This window comes from Triticum aestivum, chromosome 5B, assembly GCF_018294505.1.
Source record: "Triticum aestivum cultivar Chinese Spring chromosome 5B, IWGSC CS RefSeq v2.1, whole genome shotgun sequence".
Taxonomy (NCBI): domain Eukaryota; kingdom Viridiplantae; phylum Streptophyta; class Magnoliopsida; order Poales; family Poaceae; genus Triticum; species Triticum aestivum.
The window spans coordinates 656,637,315-656,661,059 of NC_057807.1; the positions used below are offsets into that span (position 1 = coordinate 656,637,315).

At 43.5% G+C, this 23,745-nt stretch overlaps 1 protein-coding gene across 4 annotated transcripts; it reads right to left on the minus strand.

The window, feature by feature from the left end:
- Positions 1–13,227: 13,227 nt before the first annotated feature.
- LOC123113945 (protein COFACTOR ASSEMBLY OF COMPLEX C SUBUNIT B CCB1, chloroplastic) lies at positions 13,228–17,045 on the minus strand. Of its 4 annotated transcripts, none has more exons than XM_044535280.1 (6): positions 16,369–17,045; positions 16,030–16,154; positions 15,614–15,730; positions 14,888–14,942; positions 14,297–14,718; positions 13,228–13,453 (listed from the first exon to the last, which is right to left on the minus strand). In XM_044535280.1, the coding sequence occupies exons 1-4, from the start codon at positions 16,660–16,662 to the stop codon at positions 14,912–14,914; spliced, it is 567 nt and encodes a 188-aa protein (XP_044391215.1). In that variant the 5' UTR covers positions 16,663–17,045; the 3' UTR covers positions 13,228–13,453; positions 14,297–14,718; positions 14,888–14,911. The 4 variants fall into 4 exon arrangements, with proteins under 4 accessions (XP_044391215.1, XP_044391218.1, XP_044391216.1 ...); XM_044535283.1 differs by having other exon boundaries at positions 15,606–15,730; positions 16,369–17,043; XM_044535281.1 differs by lacking the exon at positions 14,888–14,942 and having other exon boundaries at positions 16,369–17,044.
- Between the last annotated feature and the right edge of the window lie 6,700 nt (positions 17,046–23,745).

Here is a 23,745-nt window from a genome sequence, read left to right on the forward strand (position 1 = left end):
AGATGTCATTATGGGTAACCTTCCTATTAATGATATTCCTGCAAAAGTTCTTTTTGACACGGGTGCATCGCATTGTTTCATGTCAAAGCCATTTTTTACCAAGCATGAGTTCGTTTCTTCTCATTTGGGTAAACATATGGATATCATTTCTCCTGGCAAACGTTTGAGCGCAAGTCTGGAGGTGCCAGATGTCGCTATCACGATGGGCGATTTCAAGTTTCTTGCTTCTCCTATGGTTCTTGGTAACTCGGATATCGATCTTATTCTCGGGATGGACTGGCTCTCTAAGCATAAAGCTCAGCTTGATTGTGCAGCCAGGCAGATTCAACTGACTCATTCGTCTGAGGATGTCATTGTCTTTGCCGCTCGGGATAATTCCATCCGGTTGTTTTCTCTCAATGAGAAGGGTGAATTGGATGCTATTTCGCAGATTCCGGTTGTTTGTGAGTATCAAGACGTCTTTCCAGAAGAGCTCCCAGGGAATGCCTCCGCACCGGCCAGTTGAATTTGTTATTGAACTTGAGCCCGGTACGGAACCTGTGTGCAAACGTCCTTACAAGCTCGGCCCCGAAGAGTTGAAGGAGTTGAAGAAACAACTCGATGAGCAAGAAAGATTGGGTCTCATTCGGCCTAGTACTTCTCCGTGGGGTTGTGGTGTTCTTTTTGTGAAGAAGAAGGATGGATCGAGTCGACTTTGTGTTGATTACCGTCCAGTAAACAAGAAGACCATCAAGAACAAATACCCACTTCCCAACATCAATGAGCTGTTCGAACAACTCAAGGGTGCTCAAGTATTCTCCAAGCTTGATCTCCGTATGGGTTATCATCAGATTCGTATTCGTGAGCAAGATATTCCCAAGACGGCGTTCAGAACAAGCTTTGGTTCATATGAATACACCGTCATGTCTTTTGGCCTCGCCAACGCTCCTCCGACGTTCTCTCGCATGATGAACTTCATCTTCAACCCCTACACCAATGAATTCGTTTTGGTCTATCTCGACGACATTCTGGTTTTCTCGAAGAACAAGAAAGATCATGCCAAGCACTTGCGTTTGGTTCTTGACAAGCTCAGAGAACATCAGTTCTACGCCAAGTTCTCCAAGTGTGAATTTTGGCTCGATGAGGTTCTTTATCTTGGTCATATCATCTCTGCCAAGGGCATTTCCGTGAATCCTGAGAAGGTGTCTGCAATTGTGAATTGGGAACCTCCTCAGAACGTGAAGCAACTCCGCAGTTTCCTCGGTCTCGCAAGCTATTGCAGAAGATTCGTTGAAAACTTTTCTAAGATCGCCAAGCCTCTCTCAAATCTTCTTCAGAAGCACGTCAAGTACGTTTGGTCTCCGGAGTGTGATATTGCTTTCAACACTTTGAAAGAGAAATTGATCACTGCTCCAGTTCTGACTCCGCCTGATGAAACCAAGCCGTACGAGGTCTTTTGTGATGCCTCTCTCCAAGGTCTCGGTGCTGTACTGATGCAAGAGAAGAAAGTTGTTGCTTATACCTCTCGCCAGTTGAAACCTAATGAGAAGAACTACCCCACTCATGATCTCGAGTTGGCGGCAGTTGTGCATGCTTTGTTGACTTGGAGACATCTTCTATTGGGAAGGAAAGTGGACATTTTCACTGATCACAAGAGTCTCAAGTACATCTTCACTCAGCCTAATCTCAACCTCAGGCAGACTCGATGGGTCGAAATGATTCAAGAGTACAATCCGAGTATCGAGTATACTCCAGGCAAGGCTAATGTGATTGCTGACGCTTTGAGCAGAAAAGCATATTGCAACAGTCTGATTCTCAAGCCTTATCAACCCGAGCTTTGTGAAGCTTTCCGCAAGCTTAATCTGCAAGTTGTTCCTCAAGGTTTCCTCGCCAACCTTCAAGTTTCTCCTACCTTGGAAGACCAGATTCGCCAAGCCCAACTTCTTGATGCTATGGTGAAGAAGGTGAAGATTGGTATTGCAAAGAGTCAGTCCAAGTACAAGTGCTACCGACTTGATGACAAGGACACTCTCTTCTTCGAGGATCGAATTGTTGTGCCCAAAGGTGAACTTCGTAAGGTGATCATGAACGAGGCTCACAACTCTCTCCTCTCCATCCACCCTGGTAGTACGAAGATGTATCAGGACCTCAAGCAAACTTATTGGTGGACTCGAATGAAGCGCGAGATCGCTCAATTCGTGAACGAGTGTGATGTCTGCAGAAGAGTGAAGGCAGAACACCAAAGGCCAGCAGGTCTCCTCCAACCTCTTGCCATTCCAGAATGGAAGTTTGACCACATTGAAATGGACTTCGTGACTGGGTTTCCAAAGTCCAAGCGTGGCAATGATGCTATATTCGTCGTCATCGACAAGCTCACCAAAGTGGCTCACTTTCTGCCTATCAAAGAGTCAATCACTGCAGCTCAATTGGCGGAACTCTATACCTCTCGCATTGTCTCTCTGCACGGTATTCCTCAAGTGATATCTTCAGACCGTGGCAGCATCTTTACCTCCAAGTTTTGGGATTCTTTTCAGAAGGCCATGGGCACCAACATCCGCTTCAGCACAGCTTTCCATCCTCAAACAAGCGGTCAAGTCGAGCGTGTCAATCAGATTCTCGAAGACATGCTCAGGGCTTGTGTGATTTCTTTCGGCATGAAGTGGGAGGACTGTCTTCCTTATGCTGAATTCTCATACAACAACAGCTTTCAAGCAAGTTCGGGCAAGGCCCCCTTTGAAATTCTATATGGCAGGAAGTGCCGTACCCCTCTCAACTGGTCTGAAACCGGTGAACGTCAGCTGCTGGGTAATGACTTAATCACAGAAGCAGAAGAAATGTGCAAAGTCATTCGTGATAACCTCAAAGCAGCCCAGTCCCGCCAGAAGAGCTACTATGATAGTAAGCACCGTGATCTGGTTTTTGAGATCGGAGATCATGTTTACCTCCGCGTCTCTCCTATGAAAGGTACTCGTCGCTTCGGTATCAAAGGGAAGCTTGCCCCTAGATACGTGGGACCTTTCAAGATTGTCAGCAAGAGAGGCGACCTCGCCTATCAACTCGAGCTTCCTTCAAACTTTGCAAATGTTCATGATGTGTTCCATGTCTCTCAGCTTCGAAAGTGCTTCAAGACTCCTGACCGCACCGTCAACTTCGAGGACATTGAGCTCCAAGAAGATCTCTCCTATCGTGAGCACCCAGTTGCTATTCTTCAAGAGACTGAACGCAAGACTCGCAACAAGTCAATCAAATTTCTCAAAGTTAAGTGGTCTCACCATTCCGACCGTGATGCCACCTGGGAACACGAGGATCACCTCCGTTCTGAGTACCCGGAGTTCTTTCAGTCCTAGATCTCGGGACGAGATCTTTTCGTAGTGGTGGAGTGTTGTAACGCCCCAGATGTAACTTTCCATATTTGTATCCAACTCTTGCCGTTTCCGGTGTCAAGTTATATTTATTTCTCGGGTTCGGGTCTTTGTCTCCATGTGTTGTTTTTGTTTTCATGCATCTCATACCATGTCATCTCGTGCATTGCATTTGCATACATGTTCATCTCATGCATTCGAGCATTTTCCCCGTTGTCCGTTTTGCATTCCGGCGCTTCGTTCTCCTCCGGTGGCCATTTCTAGCTTTCTTTCGTGTGTGGGGATTAAACATTTCCGGATTGGACCGAGACTTGCCAAGCGGCCTTGGTTTACTACCGGTAGACCGCCTGTCAAGTTTCGTATCATTTGGACTTCGTTTGCTACTCCAACGGTTAACCGAGGGACCGAAAAGGCCTCGTGTGTGTTGCAGCCCAACACCCCCAAAATTTGGCCCAAAACCCACCAAACTCTGCTCCATGTCCTAGAGCGTTCGATCACGATCGTGTGGGCGAAAACCGCACCTCATTTGGACTCTCTTAGCTCCACTTATGCCTATTTATACCCCCTCCATTCGGATCTCTTCTTCCCCCGTCCGAAACCTTAGTTAAAAAAAAACAGATCCATCTTCCCCGCGCCGGGCCGGACGTGTCCGCCTGCGCCGGATGTTGTCCGCCCCGCCGCCGCAGCGAGTCCCGCGCCGCCACGTGGGCGAGGCCCACATCGCCGCCGCCGAGGCCCGGGAGCCCGAGGCCGGCCCCCGCGGCCCGTCTCCGCGCCGCCGCTCCCCGCGCCCTCGCGTCGCCTCGCCGCCTCTTCCCCGCGGCCGACCGCCGCCGCCTCCGCGCCGCCGCCCGGGAGCATCGGCGCCGCGCCGGCCGCGCCGCCCTCGCCGGCGCGCGGGCCGCGTCCACCGCCGCCGGGCGCCGCCACCGGCCTTCCCCGTCGCCACCCCGGCCTCTCCCCGCCGCCTCGCCGGCCTCCCCTCCTCCACCGGCTCCGGCGACGAGCTCCTCCGGCTGCTACAGTGTCTCCGGCGCCGCCTCGGGAAGCGTGCCGATCCAGATCTGGATCTGGGCATCGGTTGACCTCTCCCCCCGAAACCCTAATTTTCGTGCTACCTTTGACTGCTTGTATCTTCGCAACTGTAGCTTCGTTTTGGGCATATGATATATCAAAATCTTCGCCTCGACATGTACATCATTTCATTCCATTGCATCATTTGCATTTGAGGTCATCTTGATACCCAAAATGCTGTTAGAAGGAGGCTTCGTGAGTTAAATTGCAGATCCGTTAGTTCATCATGCACTTTTGTCATTTTTGCCATGTTTAATTCGTGCATGATATGCATGTGCCCCTTTGGGATGAATTGTTAAGCATTTTGTCTTCTTTCCAGAGGTGCCGCCCATGCATTTTTAGGATGTGTGTGTTGTCTTGTGCAAGCTTGCGAAGAGAGGTACCTGAGATTGCAAATTTCAGGGACTTGGTGATTTTCACTAAGTCTGGGATATTTTAGTTCATGATGCTATATGTCCAGCTTGTTTCCTAGTGATCCGTGCCTCTTTTGAGGATGATCAGTAAGGGAGTTTTGATATTTATGTTATGCTCTATCCATCCTTGTCTTTGTTTGCATATGTGGAGTGCTCTAGGTTGACTCAATCGAGCTCAACTTTTGCTTCGTTGTTAATCTGGGCAGATCGTCAACTTGTTTGCGATTTTGCCGATGCTACCGTTAGTGTTCCATGCATGCTATGCCTTCGTTCTTGCCATGTGTAGCTAGCACTTTGTGCCTTCTTGCTGGTTATATGATTTCCTTGCCATGACTTGCACCGTAGTGAGTGCATCGAGCTTGTTTACATGCCTTCGTGAGTTATATTTCAGCGTGTCTCAGTTTTCACTAAGTCTGAAAACTGATTATGTTCGAGCTATGTTCGTGAGCTCGGTAGACTATTTTGTGAACCCTTTTAGCCCCAGGTCACTTTGGGTGTTTTATTAAGCTTGTTGAGTAGCTCCATGCCATGTTCTTACTTGTCATGTTCAGGTTTTCTATCATGTTGTTTTGCTGCTCCGAAGAGAGCATCGTGATCTGAAATTTCAGACTAGTGTTAATTTCACTAAGTCTGGAATCTGTTTTGCTTTTGCGTTTTAGCCATGCTTGTTTGAACCTCTTAATGGATGAATTTGCCTATGGCTCAGTGCTAGTGTTTTGTCAACCATCTTGTGTACATCACTACCATGTATTTTGTTTTCATGTTTGGTGGCTGTAGCATGTTCATTTCGTTGCATTTAGATGCCTACTTGCTGTAAATCGCAGACCGGTGTCATATCTTAAAACGCTCACCATTTCCAAACCGTAACTCCGATTTCAATGATCTTTATATCGTTTTCAAGCGATTTCATCCCCTCTATCCAGTGGCCCACTTGGTTTTCCAAGTTGATGCCAGGTTCATGCTTTTCCTGTCATATCTTGCATTTTGCATCCCGCATCGCATCCCGCATAGCATATCGTCATTTCATCATATTGCTTGGACTTGCCTGTGGTTGATTGTATCCTTGTTGCTTGTTTGTTTTGTGGGTAGAGCCGGGAGACGAGTTCGCTACCGAGGAGCCCGTTGAGTTTGCTTGTGAGGATCCAGTCAACTCTGACAACTGTGCAGGCAAGATGATCATACCCTCGAAATCACTACTATCTTTGCTATGCTAGTTTGCTCGCTCTTTTGCTTTGCCACTGCTACGATGCCTACCATTTGCTTGTCAGCCTCCCAATTGCCATGTTGAACCTCTAACCCACCATTGTCCTAGCAAACCGTTGATTGGCTATGTTACCGCTTTGCTCAGCCCTTCTTATAGCGTTGTTAGCTGCAGGTGAAGATTGGAGCCGTTCCTTGTTGGAACATTTATTTACTTGTTGGGATATCATTATATTGCTATGTTATCTTAATGAATCTATATACTTGGTAAAGGGTGGAAGGCTCGGCCTCTCGCCTAGTGTTTTGTTCCACTCTTGCCGCCCTAGTTTCCGTCATATCGGTGTTATGTTCCCGGATTGTGCGTCCCTTACGCGGTTGGGCTATAATGGGAACCCCTTGATAGTTCGCCTTGATTAAAGCTTTTCCAGCAATGCCCAACATTGGTTTTACCATTTGCCACCTAGCCTCTTTTTCCCTTGGGTTTCCGGAGCCCGAGGGTCATCTTATTTTAACCCGCCCCCCCCCGGGCCAGTGCTCCTCTGAGTGTTGGTCCGAACCAGGCAGGCTGCGGGGCCACCTCGGGGAAACTTGAGGTTTGGTTTTACTCGTAGCTTGACCTATCCGAGCGTGCCCTGAGAAAGAGATATGTGCAGCTCCTATCGGGATTTGTCGGCACATTCGGGCGGTGTTGCTGGACTTGTTTTAACCTGTCGAATCATCTTGTTGTACCGAGATACCGAGTCTGATCGGTGTGTCTTGGGTGGAGGTCTATTCCTTCGTTGACCGTGAGAGATTGTTATGGGCTAAGTTGGGACCCCCCTGCAGGGATTGATCTTTCGAAAGCCGTGCCCGCGGTTATGGGCGGATGGGAATTTGTTAATGTCCGGTTGTAGATGACTTGAACTAAACTTAATTAAAATGAATCAACCGTGTGTGTTACCGTGATGGCCCCTTCTCGGCGGAGTCCGGGAAGTGGACACGGTGTTGGAGTTATGCTTGCGCAGGATGTTCCTTTAGCTTCTCGCTCGTGCTTCGCCTTCTCTTCTCGCTCTCTTTTGCGTATAAGTTAGCCACCACATATGCTAGTCGCTTGCTGCAGCTCCACATATATTTGCCTTATCCATTCCCATGAGCTTAAATAGTTTTGATCGCGTGGGTGTGCGATTGCTGAGTCCCTGTGGCTCACAGATTCTACAACTCCAGACGCAGGTCTAGGTGTTTCTGCTCCAGTTGACGATTACGAGCTCAAGTGGGAGTTCGACGAGGACTCTCAGCGATACTACGTATCTTTTCCGGATGATCAGTAGTGGTGCCTAGTTGGGGTTATCGATTCAGGACCTTGTCGCATGTTGGGGGTCTTTTCTATTTTGGCGCCGTAGTCGGGCCATGAGTGATTTGTATGATGGATGTTATTTATGTACTCTGATGTGACGTGGCGAGTGTAAGCCAACTATGTTATCTCCCCCTTTTATTATATATTACATGGGATGTTGTAAGGATTGCCTGACTTGCGACATTGCTTTCAATGCGGTTATGCCTCTAAGTCGTGCCTCGACACGTGGGAGCTATAGCCGCATCGAGGGCGCTACAAAGGAGGCCTTAATATCCCTTAGTTTCCACTAGGACCCCGCTGCCACCAGAGGGTAGGACAAAAGATGTCATGCAAGTTCTTTTCCATAAGCACGTATGACTATATTCGGAATACATGCCTACATTACATTGATGAACTGGAGCTAGTTTTGTGTCACCCTATGTTATAGCTATTACATGAGAAATCGCATCTGACATAATTATCCATCACTGATCCAATGCCTACGATCTTTTCACATCTTGTGCTTCGTTTATTTACTTTTCCTTTGTTACTGTTACAATTACTACAAAACTATTATCTTTACTTTTGCCACTGTTACCATTACTATCATACCACTTTGCTACTAAATACTTTGTTGTAGATACTAAGTTATCTAGGTGTGGTTGAATTGACAACTCAACTGCTAATACTTAAGAATGTTCTTGGGCTCCTCTTGTGTCGAATCAATAAATTTGGGTTGAATACTCTACCCTCGAAACCTTTTGCGATCCCCTACACTTGTGGGTTATCACCCGCCATCTCCACCGCACCATCTCCCTGCCCCGCGCTACTACACTACCCCGGGGAGGATAAGGGTAACTATAGTCGCTCCCTCTCTCTCGCCCAAACCCTAGCCCCTTCAGGTCCTTCCCCCTCTCGCTCTCCCCTTCCTCCTCCGGCACGAGCTCGAGCACGCCCATGGCCGCGCCACTGTCGTTCTCATGGCCATGATCATCCCTTCATCATGCCGACGTGCCCAGGAGGACCGCCGTCCCCTGCTACGACCTTTGCGCCATCGGATTGGAGCCGGGGGGCCTCAACGTTGTCGCCTTCTTCGATCCTCTCCTCCAAGGTCATCGTGCTCTGATAACCCACAAGTATAGGGGATCACAACAGTTTTCGAGGGTAGAGTATTCAACCATTCGACACAAGGGGAGCCAAAGAATATTCTCAAGTATTAGCAGTTGAGTTGTCAATTCAACCACACCTGGATAACTTAGTATTTGCAGCAAAGTATTTAGTAGCAAAGTAGTATGGAAGTAATGGCAACAGTAGCAAAAGTAACAGTAGTAGTTTTGTAATGATTGTAACAGTGGCAACAGTAAAGTAAATAAGCAAAGCACAATATGTGAAAAGCTCGTAGGCATTGGATCAGTGATGGATAATTATGTCGGATGCGATTCCTCATGTAATAGTTATAACATAGGGTGACACAGAACTAGCTCTAGTTCATCAATGTAATGTAGGTATGTATTCCGAATATAGTCATACGTGCTTATGGAAAAGAACTTGCATGACATCTTTTGTCCTACCCTCCCATGGTAGCGGGGTCCTAATGGAAACTAAGGGATATTAAGGCCTTCTTTTAATAGAGTACTGGACCAAAGCATTAACACTTAGTGAATACATGAACTCCTCAAACTACGGTCATCACCGAGAAGTGTCCCGATTATTGTCACTACGGGGTTGTCGGATCATAAGACATAATAGGTGACTATAAACTTGCAAGATAGGATCAAGAACTCGCATATATTCATGAAAACATAATAGGTTCAGATCTGAAATCATGGCACTCGGGCCCTAGTGACAAGCATTAAGCATAGCAAAGTCATAGCAACATCAATCTCAGAACATAGTGGATACTAGGGATCAAACCCTAACAAAACTAACTTGATTACATGGTAAATCTCATCCAACCCATCACCGTCCAGCAAGCCTACGATGGAATTACTCACACACGGCGGTGAGCATCATGAAATTTGTGATGGAGGATGGTTGATGATGATGAGGACGACGAATCCCCCTCTCCGGAGCCCCGAATGTACTCCAGGTCAGCCCTCCCGAGAGAGATTAGAGCTTGGCAGTGGCTCTGTATCATAAAACGTGATGAAACTTTCTCTCTGATTTTTTTTCTTCGCGAAAGCAAATATATGGAGTTGGAGTTGAAGTCGATGGACGTCCAGGGGGCCCACAAGGCAGGAGGGCGGGGGGGCACCCTTGTGGACAGGGTGTGGGCCCCCTGACATTGATTCTTTTCCCAGTATTTTTTATTAATTCTGAAAAGTTGCTCCGTGGATTTTCAGGTCATTCCGAGAACTTTTATTTCTACACAAAAATAACACCATGGCAGTTCTGGTGAAAACAGCGTTAGTCCGGGTTAGTTCCATTCAAGTCATGCAAGTTAAAGTCCAAAACAAGGGCAAAAGTGTTTGGAAAAGTAGATACGATGGAGACGTATCAACTCCCCCAAGCTTAAACCTTTTCTTGTCCCCAAGCAATTCAGTTGACAAACTGAAAGTGATAAAGAAAACTTTTACAAACTCTGTTTGCTCTTGTTATTGCAAATATGTAAAGCCAGCATTCAAGTTTTCAGCAAAGATTATGAACTAACCATATTCACAATAACACTTACGTCTCATGTTTACTCATATCAATGGCATAATCAACTAGCGAGCAATAATAATAAATCTCGGATGACAACACTTTCTAAAAACAATCATAATATGATATAACAAGATGGTACCTCGCTAGCCCTTTCTGAGGCCGCAAAACATAAATGCAGAGCACCTTTAAAGATCAAGGACTGACTAAACATCGTAATTCATGGTAAAAGAGATCCAGTCATAGTCATACCCAATATAAACTAATAGTAATGCATGCAAATGACAGCGGTGCTCTCCAGCAGGTGCTTTTTAATAAGAGGGTGATAACTCGACATAAAATTAAATAGATAGGCCCTTCGCAGAGGGAAGCAGGGATTTGTAGAGGTGCCAGAGCTCGATTTTGAAATAGAGATGAATAAATTTTGAGCGGCATACTTTCACTGTCAACATAACAACTAAGAGATCTCGATATCTTCCATGCTACACACATTATAGGCGGTTCCCAAACAGAATGGTAAAGTTCATACTCCCCCACCACCAACAAGCATCAATCCATGGCTTGCCCGAAACAATGGGTGCCTCCAACTAGCAACAATCTCAGGGGAGTTTTGTTTAATTTTTTTGATTTTATTTAAGCATGGGACTGGGCATCTCGGTGACCAGCCATTTTCTCGTGAATGAGGAGCGGAGTCCACTCCTCTTGAGAATAACCCGCCTAACATGGAAGATACAGACATCCCTAGTTGATACATGAGCTGTTCGAGCATACAAAACAGAATTTCATTTGAAGGTTTGGAGTTTGGCACATACAAATTTACTTGGAACGGCAGGTAGATACCGCATATAGGAAGGTATGGTGGACTCATATGGAATAACTTTGAGGTTTATGGAGTTTGGATGCACAAGCAGTATTCCCGCTTATTACAGGTGAAGTCTAGAAAGAGACTGGGAAGCGACCAACTTAGAGAACGACATAACATGCATTAAAATTAATCGACACAGAGTGCAAGCATGAGTAGGATATAATCCACCATGAACATAAATATCATGAAGGCTATGTTGATTTTGTTTCAACTACATGTGTGAACATGTGCCAAGTCAAGTCACTCGAATCATTCAAAGGAGGATACCACCCTATCATACCACATCACAACCATTTTAATAGCATGTTGGCACGCAAATTAAACCATTATATGAGCTCCTAGCTAATTAAGCATGGCATAAGCAACTCTAATCTCTAATTGTCATTGCAAACATGTTTATTCATAATAGACTGAATCAGGAATGATGAACTAATCATATTTACAAAAACAAGAGAGGTCGAGTTCATACCAGCTTCTCTCATCTCAATCAGTCCATCCTATATCGTCATTATTGCCTTCCACTCGCACGACCGAACAGTGGTATAATAATAATAGTGCACGTGCATTGGACTAAGCTGGAATCTGCAAGCATTCAATTCAAGGGAGAAGACAAAGTAATATGGGCTCTTGGTTAAATCAACAATTATGCATATGAGAGCCACTAAACATTTTCATTATGGTCTTCTCCTCTCGACCCCCAAAGGAAAGAAAAGAAATAAAACTATTTACACGGGAAAGCTCCCAACAAGAAAAAGAAGAATGATAAATCTTTTTGGGTTTTCTTTTAATTACTACTACATACATGGAAAGTAAGCTAACTAATTTTTTTGTTTTTCTTAAGGTTTATCAAACACACAAGAAGAAAGCAAGAAAAGAAAGTAAACTAGCATGGATAGTACAATGAAAAAGTATGAGCACCGACAACTAGAATGAGTGTGTGAACATGAATGTTATGTCGGTGAGAAATACATACTCCCCCAAGCTTAGGCTTTTGGCCTAGGTTGGTCTATGGCCACGAGTCATGGCTACTCTCTCTAGTGTATTGAGGAGTGTCATCATATTGCCACTGGCTGGCGATCTCCTCCGGATCCCACTGATAAAATGACGGATGATAAGGATCAAGTGGTGGTTCCGGCTCGGGCTCTAGAGCTGATGTCTGACCCCGGTACGCATAAATGGCCTCCGACAAGACGAGGTAAGAGCCTGTAGTTAAATCAAACAAAGAGGGCGCAGGCAAGATAATAGTCTCACTGTGTTTCTTATGAAATCTCAAATTGTACAAAAGCATTTTATCATCATTTTTAACAATAAATTCATGTGCTACCATGCTCTTATAATCTAGGAAAGTAGGGGGCAGCAACTTTTCCTCTTTCTCAAAATGCCTAATAGGTATCCTGAAATGTTTAGCAAGGCATGAAGCATAGATACCTCCAAAGATGGGGCCCTTTGTACGATTCAGGCTTAATCGTTTAGAAATAATAGCGCCCATACTAACAGAGTTATCACGAAATAAAGCATGGAACAAAATAATAATATCAGGAACACTAATGTTTCCACAGTTTCCGTGACCAATTAAGCATAGACTAGAAAATATTGCAAAGTAGCATAAAACAGGAAAATGTATGCTAGTAATTCTTGCATCGGAAACCTTCCTAGTTTCCCCTATAGCAATAGTATCAATGAATCCATCCACATCTTTACGATGTGGTTCCTCTAACCTGCCCCCGAAAGGTGTATTGCAAACCGTGCGAAATTCATATAGCGACATCTCCCTGGCCACATCATATAAATGGAACTCTACTGAAGGAGGTGATTTCTTACACTACAAGAAATATGTCAACTTGTGACCTTGACTATTGGTCACTGAAAGGTCATTGTTTTCCATTTGCGACCTTTTTGTAACCAAAAAACAAAAGGTCAAAAGCTGACCATCGTAAACTGACATTCACGACCTTCTCTGTGAGAAGGTCGTGGACATTTACGACCAAAATATGCCTACTGTTTTGTTTTGATCACTAGCAACCTCCCCAGGCCACGTAGGCATCCAACATGGCAAGCTGATGTGGCACAAGAATCAGCCCAGTCCAATTAGGTTTTCTACATGGGCCTAGCCCAACAATTCGGCCTTTTTAATATTTGTTTTTCCTATTAATTTTTGCTAGCTACATGGGCCTGGCCCAGCAATTCAGCCTTTTTATTTCTAGATGCGACCTTTTACAGCGTATGATCTTTTATTTTTTGCCATTTTATTTTCCACTACTTTACATTTGTCCCAAATATCATACACTGGTCCCACGCGTCAGAAATTTCAAATGTGCTCAAATTATTTTGATAAGTGGGTCGCATGAGTCATGTTTTCATTGCACACATTTTCAAATCACATACATAATTACTATTTCATATGAAACAGAAATTGTAATTCTGAAACATACATGAAATTCACAGAGAGACGATACATTAAATCACATACGTAATTACTATTTCATTCACAAATAGAGAGAAGATACATTAAATTCCCAGATAACCCCGCTATTATTACTTAACTTGCTATATAAGAATGTCTTGGAGCTTCTTTGAACATCGTTCGTCTTGAATTTACTCAAAATATCTGCCAACAAGAAAACAGAACAGCAAGGATAGGGTGAATAACAACTACAAGAACAACAGGTGATGGGGGGCTATTTAGTAGTAAGATCAAGTCTGCAAAGAAACATGCATGAAAATTAAGAAGAGCTAGAGCAAGTCTACATGAAAATTAAGAAGTGTTGTTTAGTATGGATGCCCAAACAGTTTTTGTGCACGTCATGCCAAGTCAGCCAACACGTAGCATGCATATGGGCCATAAAAATGATCAAATGAGGAAGAGATGAAGCCAAACAGTGGTTCCTCCTTCCAATGGTCACATTTAGATAGTAGCGACCTACTACAGTTCATGTTACAACAACACTAGTTCATGTGAGAAACACACAGGGTCCAAAGTACAAACCAAAAACAATCTGACTTGGGTACACCAGGACATGATGAAACAAAATTATTCATTTTGGGTTAAAAGAGGAATATGGTGTCCACCCTCATCATCATCAGGATTAAAACAACACATTTATAGTTAGAGTGTTGGATGAGACAAATATCAATTGAAAAGAAGACAAGGTAGCATCAAATCAGGTTATAGTTTGTGGGAATCAATGCACACAGCATGTACGACAAGGTAGCATCAAATCAGATGATGATTGCATACATACAAATCATGTGCTGGCAGAAAAAAAATCCAAGCAGGAGCTCATCTTCCCTCTCTGTTTGGTAACTAACAACCTAAATAAAATAAAATAAAAACGTGACTTGTTCATACAAATCCCTCTAAAATTCCTTGGGACAAGTGCATCACATATTCGTCAACTTAGCAGCAGAAGTAGTGAGCACATGAACATGGGGAGGGAGATGGAGGAGCTACCTGCCGCGGTCGCAATGGAAGCAGAGGAGCAGACCCCTCCTGCCCCTCCCTCGTGAGCAAGATAGGGCTGCCGGTTGGGCACGCCCCTACTCATCCGCCTCCTTGATTAGTAGACCCCCTTCCCCTACTGCTGCTTGGCGCACCACATCACTAGTCACCTCCTCATGCAAGTACACAATAAATAGACAAACGGTCAGTGAGGTACATTCAATCATCCGGTAGCAAAACAAGCTTACTAGCTAGCTAGTACACTAGAATGTGACCATCCAACATGCACACATGCATCATGCAAGAACATATATGAACATTTTTCTGTAAGAGGGACATCAAGACCTTGTTTTGGAAGGACAAAAGAGCTCTTGAAGAGTTCTAGTCATTAGGTGCTTCATCACCATCAGGCTCATTTGCTGCTACTCATCCTCCTACTCCATCCACATGAACAAGAGAAAGTTAGTTGTTTGCATGGCATTCACTTAATAAAACAATGGGTCAAGCTGAAAATATGTAATACAAATAAGAGTCCTAGGTTATGTATGTATAGAGCAGAGCAGCGGCGAGGGTAAAATTCAATCAAGTTATGTTATTAATATCCTTGGAAGATGCAGATCCTCAATATTATGACAAAACACCTCCAGGGTGGACTTGTCTGCAATTTGACATAAACGGGTACATATATTGGCCCAGAAAACACTGCTCATCCAAGATGAGAGCAGAAAATATCTAAGCAAACTAGCAACAATGCACTGTACACGTGTTTGCAGATTAATAAAAAAAAGTATCACAACCAATCATCCATTCCAGTGCAGTGCACTCTTAATCACCCCTAGTATAATTAGCTAAACTGTGCACACAGTTGTGTTTATATTATGAGCAAGCGTTGGTTCCAACTCAAGCACAAATGTACGCAGAACTGGAGGCCTGCCTTAAGAATCCCAACATTTTAACTACAGCACCATTCGCCTCAAAACAGAAAAAGCACATGAAACCCCCCACCACATAGCAATTTTGACATCTTTAGGCAGCAACCAAATTACAGACCGGTTAATTTTTAGACCAGCAAACAAATTTTCTTCATCCAAATTCATGACATAGAGCAGAGTTGTGTAACAGCTAGCTAACCAGTGGAACTCATGTAGTATTTTTTCTGTTCAGTCAGTTAACAATGGCAGAGTAATTTCAGGCCATCTCTTAACACTTATCTAATACCAGTTAACATATGCATGCAACTGTAAACATGACCACACAGAGCTACTAGACAGGCATGGAATGGGACAGGCAGGCAGCGCTAGTTGGGGTTGATCCACCACACCTCACCACCTTGGGGTGCAGTCGTTGCCGACGTCGTTGATGGGGAGGCAGGCAGCGCTAGTTGGCATGGTCATCGATGAAGAGGTAGGCGGCGGCCGTTGGCATCGATAGTAGTCAGGAGGCAACCTGGCATGAAATGTCACAAAACATTAACTTGTTCTGTGTTGATTCATTTCAGAACAGTCACAAAAGGAGACCCCTAATTAGTATATAGAGAGTTTAACTAATTCCTACTACTAAAATTTCCAACAGATTCACTAATTAGTATTCTGAACAAGTGTGCTTTTAGAACCAGAATAATAACGCAACTAAAGCAACTGTCACACAATGCTTGCTGAAGTACAATTTGACGGCTCTATTTTAGACACTTGCAGAGCAATGGCAGGCACTGCTGCACTAATGTCGAAATCCAGTGTGCTACTTACGTGATGACCTTGCCGCAGTCGGAGACGGCGAAGCTGTTGCACATGAAGAACGAGAGGATCTCCCCGGCCACCAGGCTCAGCGCCGTCGGCTGCCCTTCCTCCCTAACGAACGTCTTCTGCACAATCTATTCAGAGCAGATGGCAACAGGTGTCAGTTACCACACCATCATCATCATCCAAGAACTGAACCAAACAATACATCCATCTATCCAGGAGAAACACATGGACCTTTTCTGATAAAATAGCATGAGTAGCCAGCACACCTGACCCTAATCACCAGTAAAAGATAACAACAGAGGCCATGGATGGAAGCAAGTCTGGGGGAGGAAGGGGAGGAACCTTGGACTTGATGGAGCGCTTGATGAGCGACCAGAGCCCCGACACAGAGAGAATGAAGAGCCCCAGGGAGGTGTTGTAGCTGGCCTGCGAGTACCCCGCCCCCGCCCCCGCCCCAACGGCGGCGTCGAGGAGCACCGCGACGCTGTCGAGCGACGCGCGGGCCGGGGCCAGCCACACCCCTCTTCTCTGGTCGGCCCCCGCCCGGCGGTGCCCGAAGCAGGCGGCCGCCGCCGGCCGCATGGCGCGGGGAGGGAAAGGGAGGAGGACGCGGCTGGTGGAGGCGCAGGATTCCATTTCGTCAAGCGGATAAGACCGGGCGGTGACGCAAACAAACTGCAGCAGCGGCAGGAGCTCCTGAAGAGGCCATCCATGGCGAGGCAGTTGTAGATGTACCTGAGAGAGAGGGAAGATGCCTGAGGGAGAGAGAGACAGAGGAAAGGGGAAGGACGAGACGGGATGGTAACAAATGTATGTTGGGCGCCATCGAATCCCGCCTTAGGTCGCCGGAGGTGGCGGTGGGAAGTTGGATCTGGGAGTCAAGTTGATGGAGAGAGAGATAGAGGAAAGGGGAGAGGATCTGGGGTGGGGAGGGGAGGTGTGGCGAAGGTGGGCGGCGGTGAGGGAACGGGTGGGTGCCGGCGAAGGGACAGGTGGGTGGCGGCTGGGGAGGGGTGGGTGGCAGCGAGAGGAGGGGAGGGGAGAGTGCTAGGGTTCGTTGCCAGTGCAGGGGAGAGAGCGAGACGAGAGAGAGAGGGGACGAGAGGTGAGCAAGAGACGTTGGATCGAGGGACTGAAGGAGAGTGTGGACGGCTCAGATCTACTACAGTGGGGGTGATCCGTGGGCTGCTTCCTGATTGGTTCAAAACATGAGGCATTTATTAAAATTATCTCTTAGTGCTAAAAATAGGGGGTTTCATGAAGCAGCTACCAAAATTATTTTGCAAAATGGCATCACTAAAATTTTCAATTAATTAAGACCATATTTTATGGAAGATCACCAATTTGTATGCATTTCCGATCCTACTAGCTATTTTTGGTCATTTAAACAAATTTTCGTTGATTCGGCTGAAACTGGGTCAAATTTGTACTGCAGCTGCCTCATACTTTCCTCTTTAGTTTTTTCAAAAATAGTTTCTAAGTACATATGTATCTATTTAATCAGGGATACTCCAAATTTTTTGCAAGATTCGACCCTTAGCTACGAATGGTCATGCCCGCCGTTTTTGACCGCATTTTGAAATGGGCGTGAAAATTTTTAAAAAAATCAAAAAAATTGAAAACCTTCGCATCGTGTCATTATATGTGACCAAGTTGCCATAAAAAATAATAAACTTGTAATACGGTAATTATTTTTACAAAGTGTTCTCAGAAATGAGCTATCATGTGTGGAGATCAATGGCTTTCAAGCCAAATGATGAATCTTATGGCCACATTCATGGCATAGATTGTTCAAATGATCTCATATCATGCATAAGTGTGCATATTGGAATGGCAAACAATGTTTCCTAAGGGGTTTTTCATTTTCTTTGAACGAAAAAACCATTTTCCATTTTTCGAGTGCCCAAAAGGAGGGTTTTTTGTGAAGAACCTACCAAATAATTGTTGCAAAATTGGACCAAATCATTTTTCTAAAATACTAGGCCATATTTAATGCACAATTGACCAAATGGTTGGGTGTCAAAAGTTTTGATCCACATCTCGTGAAAAAGACAAATTTCCGCCGATTTAGTTGAAAGCGGGTCAAATTTGAACTGTAGCTACCTTGTAGTTTGCTCTTTATTTTTTCCAAAAATCATTTCTAGGTACATAAGTATCTATTTAATCAGAGAAACATCAAAAAAATCCAAGATTCAACCACTAGCTAGGAACGGTCATTCCCGCCGTTTTGAACGCATTTTCAAACGGGCATAAAAAATTCAAAAACAAATCAAAAAATTGGGAAACCTTCGCATTGTGTCATTATATGTGGCCAAGTTCTCAGGAAAAATAATAAACTTGTAATACGGCAATTATTTTAAAAAAGTGTTCTCAGAAACGAGCTATCACGTGTGGAGATCAATGGCTTTCAAGCCAAATGATCAATCTTATGGCCACATTCATGGCATAGTTTGTTCAAATGATCTCATATTGTGCACAAGGGTGCATATTGGAATGGCAAACAATATTTCCTAAGGAAGTTTTCATTTTTTTGGACGAAAAAACCATTTTCCATTTTTCGATTGCCCAAAAGGAGGTTTTTTTGTGAAGAACCTACCAAATAATTGTTGCAAAATTGGACCAAATCATTTTTCTAAAAAACTAGGCCATATTTAATGCACAATTGACCAAATGGTTGGGTGTAAAAAGTTTTGATCCACCTCTGGTGAAAAAGACAAATTTCCGCCGATTTAGTTGGAAGCGGGTCAATTTTGAACTGCAGCTGTGTCATAGTTTGCTCTTTATTTTTTCCAAAAATCATTTCTAGGTACATAAGTATCTATTTAATCAGAGAAACATCAAAAATTTTCCAAGATTCAACCACTAGCTAGGAACGGTCAAGCCCGCCGTTTTGACCGCATTTTGAAACGGGCATAAAAAATTCAAAAAAATCAAAAAAAATGGAAAACCTTCGCATTATGTCATTATATGTGACCAAGTTTCCAGGAAAAATAATAAACTTGTAATACGGAATTTTTTTAAAAGTGTTCTCAGAAATGAGCTATCATGCGTGAAGATTCATGGCTTTCAAGCCAAATGATCAATCTTATGGCCACATTCATGGCATAGTTTGTTCAAATGATCTCATATTGTGCACAAGGGTGCATCTTGGAATTCCAAACAATGTTGCCTAAGGGATTTTTCATTTTCTTTGCATGGAAGATTCATTTTCCATTTTCCGAGTGCTTGAAATGAGTTTTTTTGTGAAGGACCTACCATATATTTGTTGCAAAACTGGACCAAATCAATTTTCTAAAATACTAGGCCATATTTAATGCACAATTGAAAAAATGGTTGGGTGTCAAAAGTTTTGATCCACCCATGGTGAAAAAGACAAATTCCGGCCGATTCAGTAGGAAGCGGGTCAAATTTGAACTGCAACTGCCTCATAGTTTGCTATTTATTTTTTCCAAAAATCATTTCTAGTCACATAAGTACCTATTCAATCATAAATACATGGTTTGGTGGCGGTACATCGAGGTTTGGATACTGGTCGAGGGCCCCAACTCTAAAGCGCGTAAACTCGCATGCCCGCGGCGTGGTCACCGCGTGATCGTGGCGTTGCCATGTGTTCTGTGCGACCTAGGCATGTCTAGTGGGTTGGGCACTCCCTAGGTATGTGCTAGGAAGAAAACCACAACATAATATTCTCACGAGGAGACTGATCGATGCTCAAACATGAATAAGCAGCCAAGTGTTTGATTAGCGATACGGAAAATGCACATGGCTAATGGGAGTGAGTTTTGGCTGAGGATGATCAGTTACTAAGAAGACCGTCTTCACACATTTTCAGCTCAAAAGGAGGAGCCTATGTGGTACTTGCTTTGCAAAAGTACCACACTGGACATAAATACGAATGTTGAAGCCGGGCTCAAAATAATGAATGGATTGAGCTGGCATTTGGTGGAGGATGGTTATTTGGGCATAGGAAAGCACTGTAGAAAATGGATACCATTTGGACATGTCAAAGTGGTACTTCCTTCACAAAGTGTTTTTCTGAACAGAATAGGAAAATGAATATTTTAGAATTATTTTTGAACTAGGCAAGGAAGATTTTTTACATATTTGACGAAGATATGACCCAAAGAATTTATGAGATTTTTTTGGGAATTTTGGGAATGACAAAAATATAGGTTGCTTCACAACCTAGGGCAAAAACTGCCACATGGACATGACACATAGGCAAAACTGATGAGGTGGCACCTAGTCATAGCAACCCACCATAATTTACAAGGTTATGACCATCTATATTGGTCATGATCAGCTAGAAATAAGGCAACGGACCAGTGCTATCTGTTTATGACCATTTCGTGTAAGGAAATTATGACTTTTCTGACCAAAATGGTCGTTATAGTTTAGGGTTTGGAGCCCCCCGAACAGCTTTTGACCAATTGGTCTGAAATGGTCATAGATCCATGACCAATTCTTCCAGGGTCGCTGACAGAAGGTCACTAGTTGACATATTTCTTGTAGTGTTAGGATAAAAGTAGAAACTTTGCACGAAAGTATTGGTGCGTAAGAGATACTGTTCAATCTGGTCGTGGAGGAAGTCGGTGAGGCCTGCACTATCAACCAATGAATAAAAATCATCATATATCCCGGCTGCTCTCAAGAAATCATCACAAGGCCATTCACACGGCCGAACTTCCGTGACACGAGGGAGATTATACTTGGGCTTTTCATTCTCCTTAGCTTGTTTATCCTTAGAGCCTTGGCTAGAAGAGCTCCTCAAGAAAAATCACTTCATCTTTTTCTGAAAATTTCTAAAAATTTAAGTAACTCAAAATAAAACTGAACAAAACTCAACAATATTGATGCAACTACTCCCACAAGTACCTAGAGACTATATCATGCATTAGAATTACTTGGGACCATATAATTTTGACATGCAAGCTCAAGAACAGGGTCACCTATGCAGCAAAAATTTGCAATGAATAAAGGACTAGAACAAAAAAATAATTGGACCATTGGAGGAGTCACATACCAAAGAACAATCCCCCAAAGCAATTTCGTGAATGGAGGTTTGGGCAAGGAGATCGAAAATGGCAGCAAAATGAGCTAGAACTCGTGCTTAAGCTGGATGGTGGTTTTTTTTGGGAGGAAGATGAAGTGTGTGGGAGCAGGAATAAGTGGAGGGGGCCCACCGTGGGCCCACGAGGTAGGGGCGCGCCCTGGACCCTCGTGGCCAGGTGCTTGCCCCCCTGCTATGTTTTTAGTGCCAGATATTCTCAAATATTCCACAAAAAATCATACTAAATTTGCAGGGCATTTGGAGAACTTTTATTTTCGGGGTATTTTTTATTGCACGGATAATTAAGAAACAGACATAAAACACTATTTTTGCTTTATTTAATCTAAATAACAAAAAGTAAAAGCAGGGTACAGAAGGTTGTGCCTTCTAACTTCATCCATCTCATTCTCATCAAAAGGAATCCACTAACAAGGTTAATCAAGTCTTGTTAACAAACTCATTCCGAATAACATGAAACCGGAGAAATTTCGAATAACACTAGGTTACCTCAACGGGGATATGCACATCCCCAATAATAAGAATATCATATTTCTTCTTGACAGTAGGGAGAGGATATTCAAAACCTCCAATAATAATAGTTGGAATTTTTCCAATAGAATTGATGCTATGAACTTGAGGTTGTTTCCTCGGAAAGTGTATGGTATGCTCATTACCATTAATATGAAAAGTGACATTGCCTTTGTTGCAACAATAACTGCTGCTCCAGTATTCAAAAAGGGTCTATCAAGGATAATCGACATACTATCGTCCTCGGGAATATTAAGAATAACAAAGTCCGTTAAAGTAGTGACGTTTGCAACCACAACAGGCACATCCTCACAAATACCGACAGGTATAGCAGTTGATTTATCAGCCATTTGCAAAGATATTTCAGTAGGTGTCAACTTAATCAATTCAAGTCTACGATATAAAGAGAGAGGCATAACACTAACACCGGCTCCAAGATCACATAAAGCAGTTTTAACATAGTTTCTTTTAATGGAGCATGGTATAGTTGGTACTCCTGGGTCTCCAAGTTTCTTAGGTATTCCACCCTTAAAAGTATAATTAGCAAGCATGGTGGAAATTTCAGCTTCCGGTATCTTTCTTTTATTTGTAATAATATCCTTCATATATTTAACATAAGGATTCACTTTAAGCATATCAGTTAAGCGCATACGTAAGAAGATAGGTCTAATCATTTCAGCAAAGCACTCAAAATCCTCATCATCCTTTTTCTTAGATGGCTTAGGAGGAAAAGGCATGGGTTTTTGAACCTATGGTTCTCTTTATTTACCGTGCTTCCTAGCAACAAAGTCTCTCTTATCATAACGTTGATTCTTTGATTGTGGGTTATCAAGATGAACAACAGGTTCAATCTCTACATCATTATTATTGCTAGGTTAAGCATCAACATGAAAATTATCATTAACATTATCACAAGGTTCATGTTCATCACTAGATTGAGTTTCAGCATCAGAAATAGAAATATCATTGGGATTCTCAGGTGTGTCTACAATAGGTTCACTAGAAGCATGCAAAGCCTTATCATTTTTCTTTTTCTTCTTTTTAGAAGGACTAGGTGCATCTACATTATTTCTCTGAGAATCTTGCTCAATTCTCTTAGGGTGGCCTTCAGGATACAAAGGTTCCTGAGTCATTTTACCCGTTCTAGTAGCCACTCTAACAGCAAAATCATGTTTATTATTTAATTCATCAAGCAAATCATGATGAACCACAAGTATAGGGGTCTATCGTAGTCCTTTCGATAAGTAAGAGTGTCGAACCCAATGAGGAACAGAAAGTAGTGACAAGCGGTTTTCAGTAAGGTATTCTCTGCAAGCACTGAAATTGTAGGTAACAGCTAGTTTTGTGATAAGATAATTTGTAACGGGTAGCAAGCAATGAAAAGTAAATAAAGTGCAGCAAGGTGGCCCAATCCTTTTTGTAGCAAAGGAAAAGCCTGGACAAATTCTTATTATGAGAAAAGCGCTCCCGAGGACACATGGGAATTATCGTCAAGCTAGTTTTCATCTCGCTCATATGATTCATGTTCGTTACTTTGATAATTTGATATGTGGGTGCACCGGTGCTTGGGTCCTGTCCTTTCTTGGACAAGCATCCCACTTATGATTAACCCCTATTGCAAGCATCCACAACTACAAAAGAAGTATTAAGGTAAACCTAACCACAACATCAGACATATGGATCCAAATCAGCCCCTTACGAAGCAACGCATAAACTAGGGTTTAAGCTTCTGTCACTCTACCAACCCATCATCTACTTATTACTTCCCAATGCCTTCCTTTAGGCCCAAATAATGGTGAAGTGTCATGTAGTCGATGTCCACATAACACCACTAGAGGAGAGACAACATACATCTCATCAAAATATCGAACGAATACAAAATTCACATGACTACTAATAGCAAGACTTCACCCATGTCCTCAGGAACAAACGTAACTACTCACAAAGCATATTCATGTTCATGATCATAGGAGTATTTGTTGGGGAACGTTGCAGAAAATAAAAAAAATTCTACGCTTTCACCAAGATCAATCTATGAGTTCATCTAGCAACAAGAGAAAGGAGTGCATGTACATACCCTGGTAGATCGTGAGCGGAAGCATTCAAGAGAACGGGGTTGAGGGAGTCGTACTCGTCGTGAT

Excerpts from the sequence above, each read along its gene's own strand:
- LOC123113945 (XM_044535280.1), bottom strand. The coding sequence starts at position 16,662 with ATGGAATCCTGCGCCTCCACCAGCCGCGTCCTCCTCCCTTTCCCTCCC. Across the intron at positions 16,155-16,368 it reads AGCGCTCCATCAAGTCCAAG|ATTGTGCAGAAGACGTTCGT; the intron begins GTTCCTCCCCTT and ends TGCTCTGAATAG. Across the intron at positions 15,731-16,029 it reads GACTGCGGCAAGGTCATCAC|GTTGCCTCCTGACTACTATC; the intron begins GTAAGTAGCACA and ends ATTTCATGCCAG.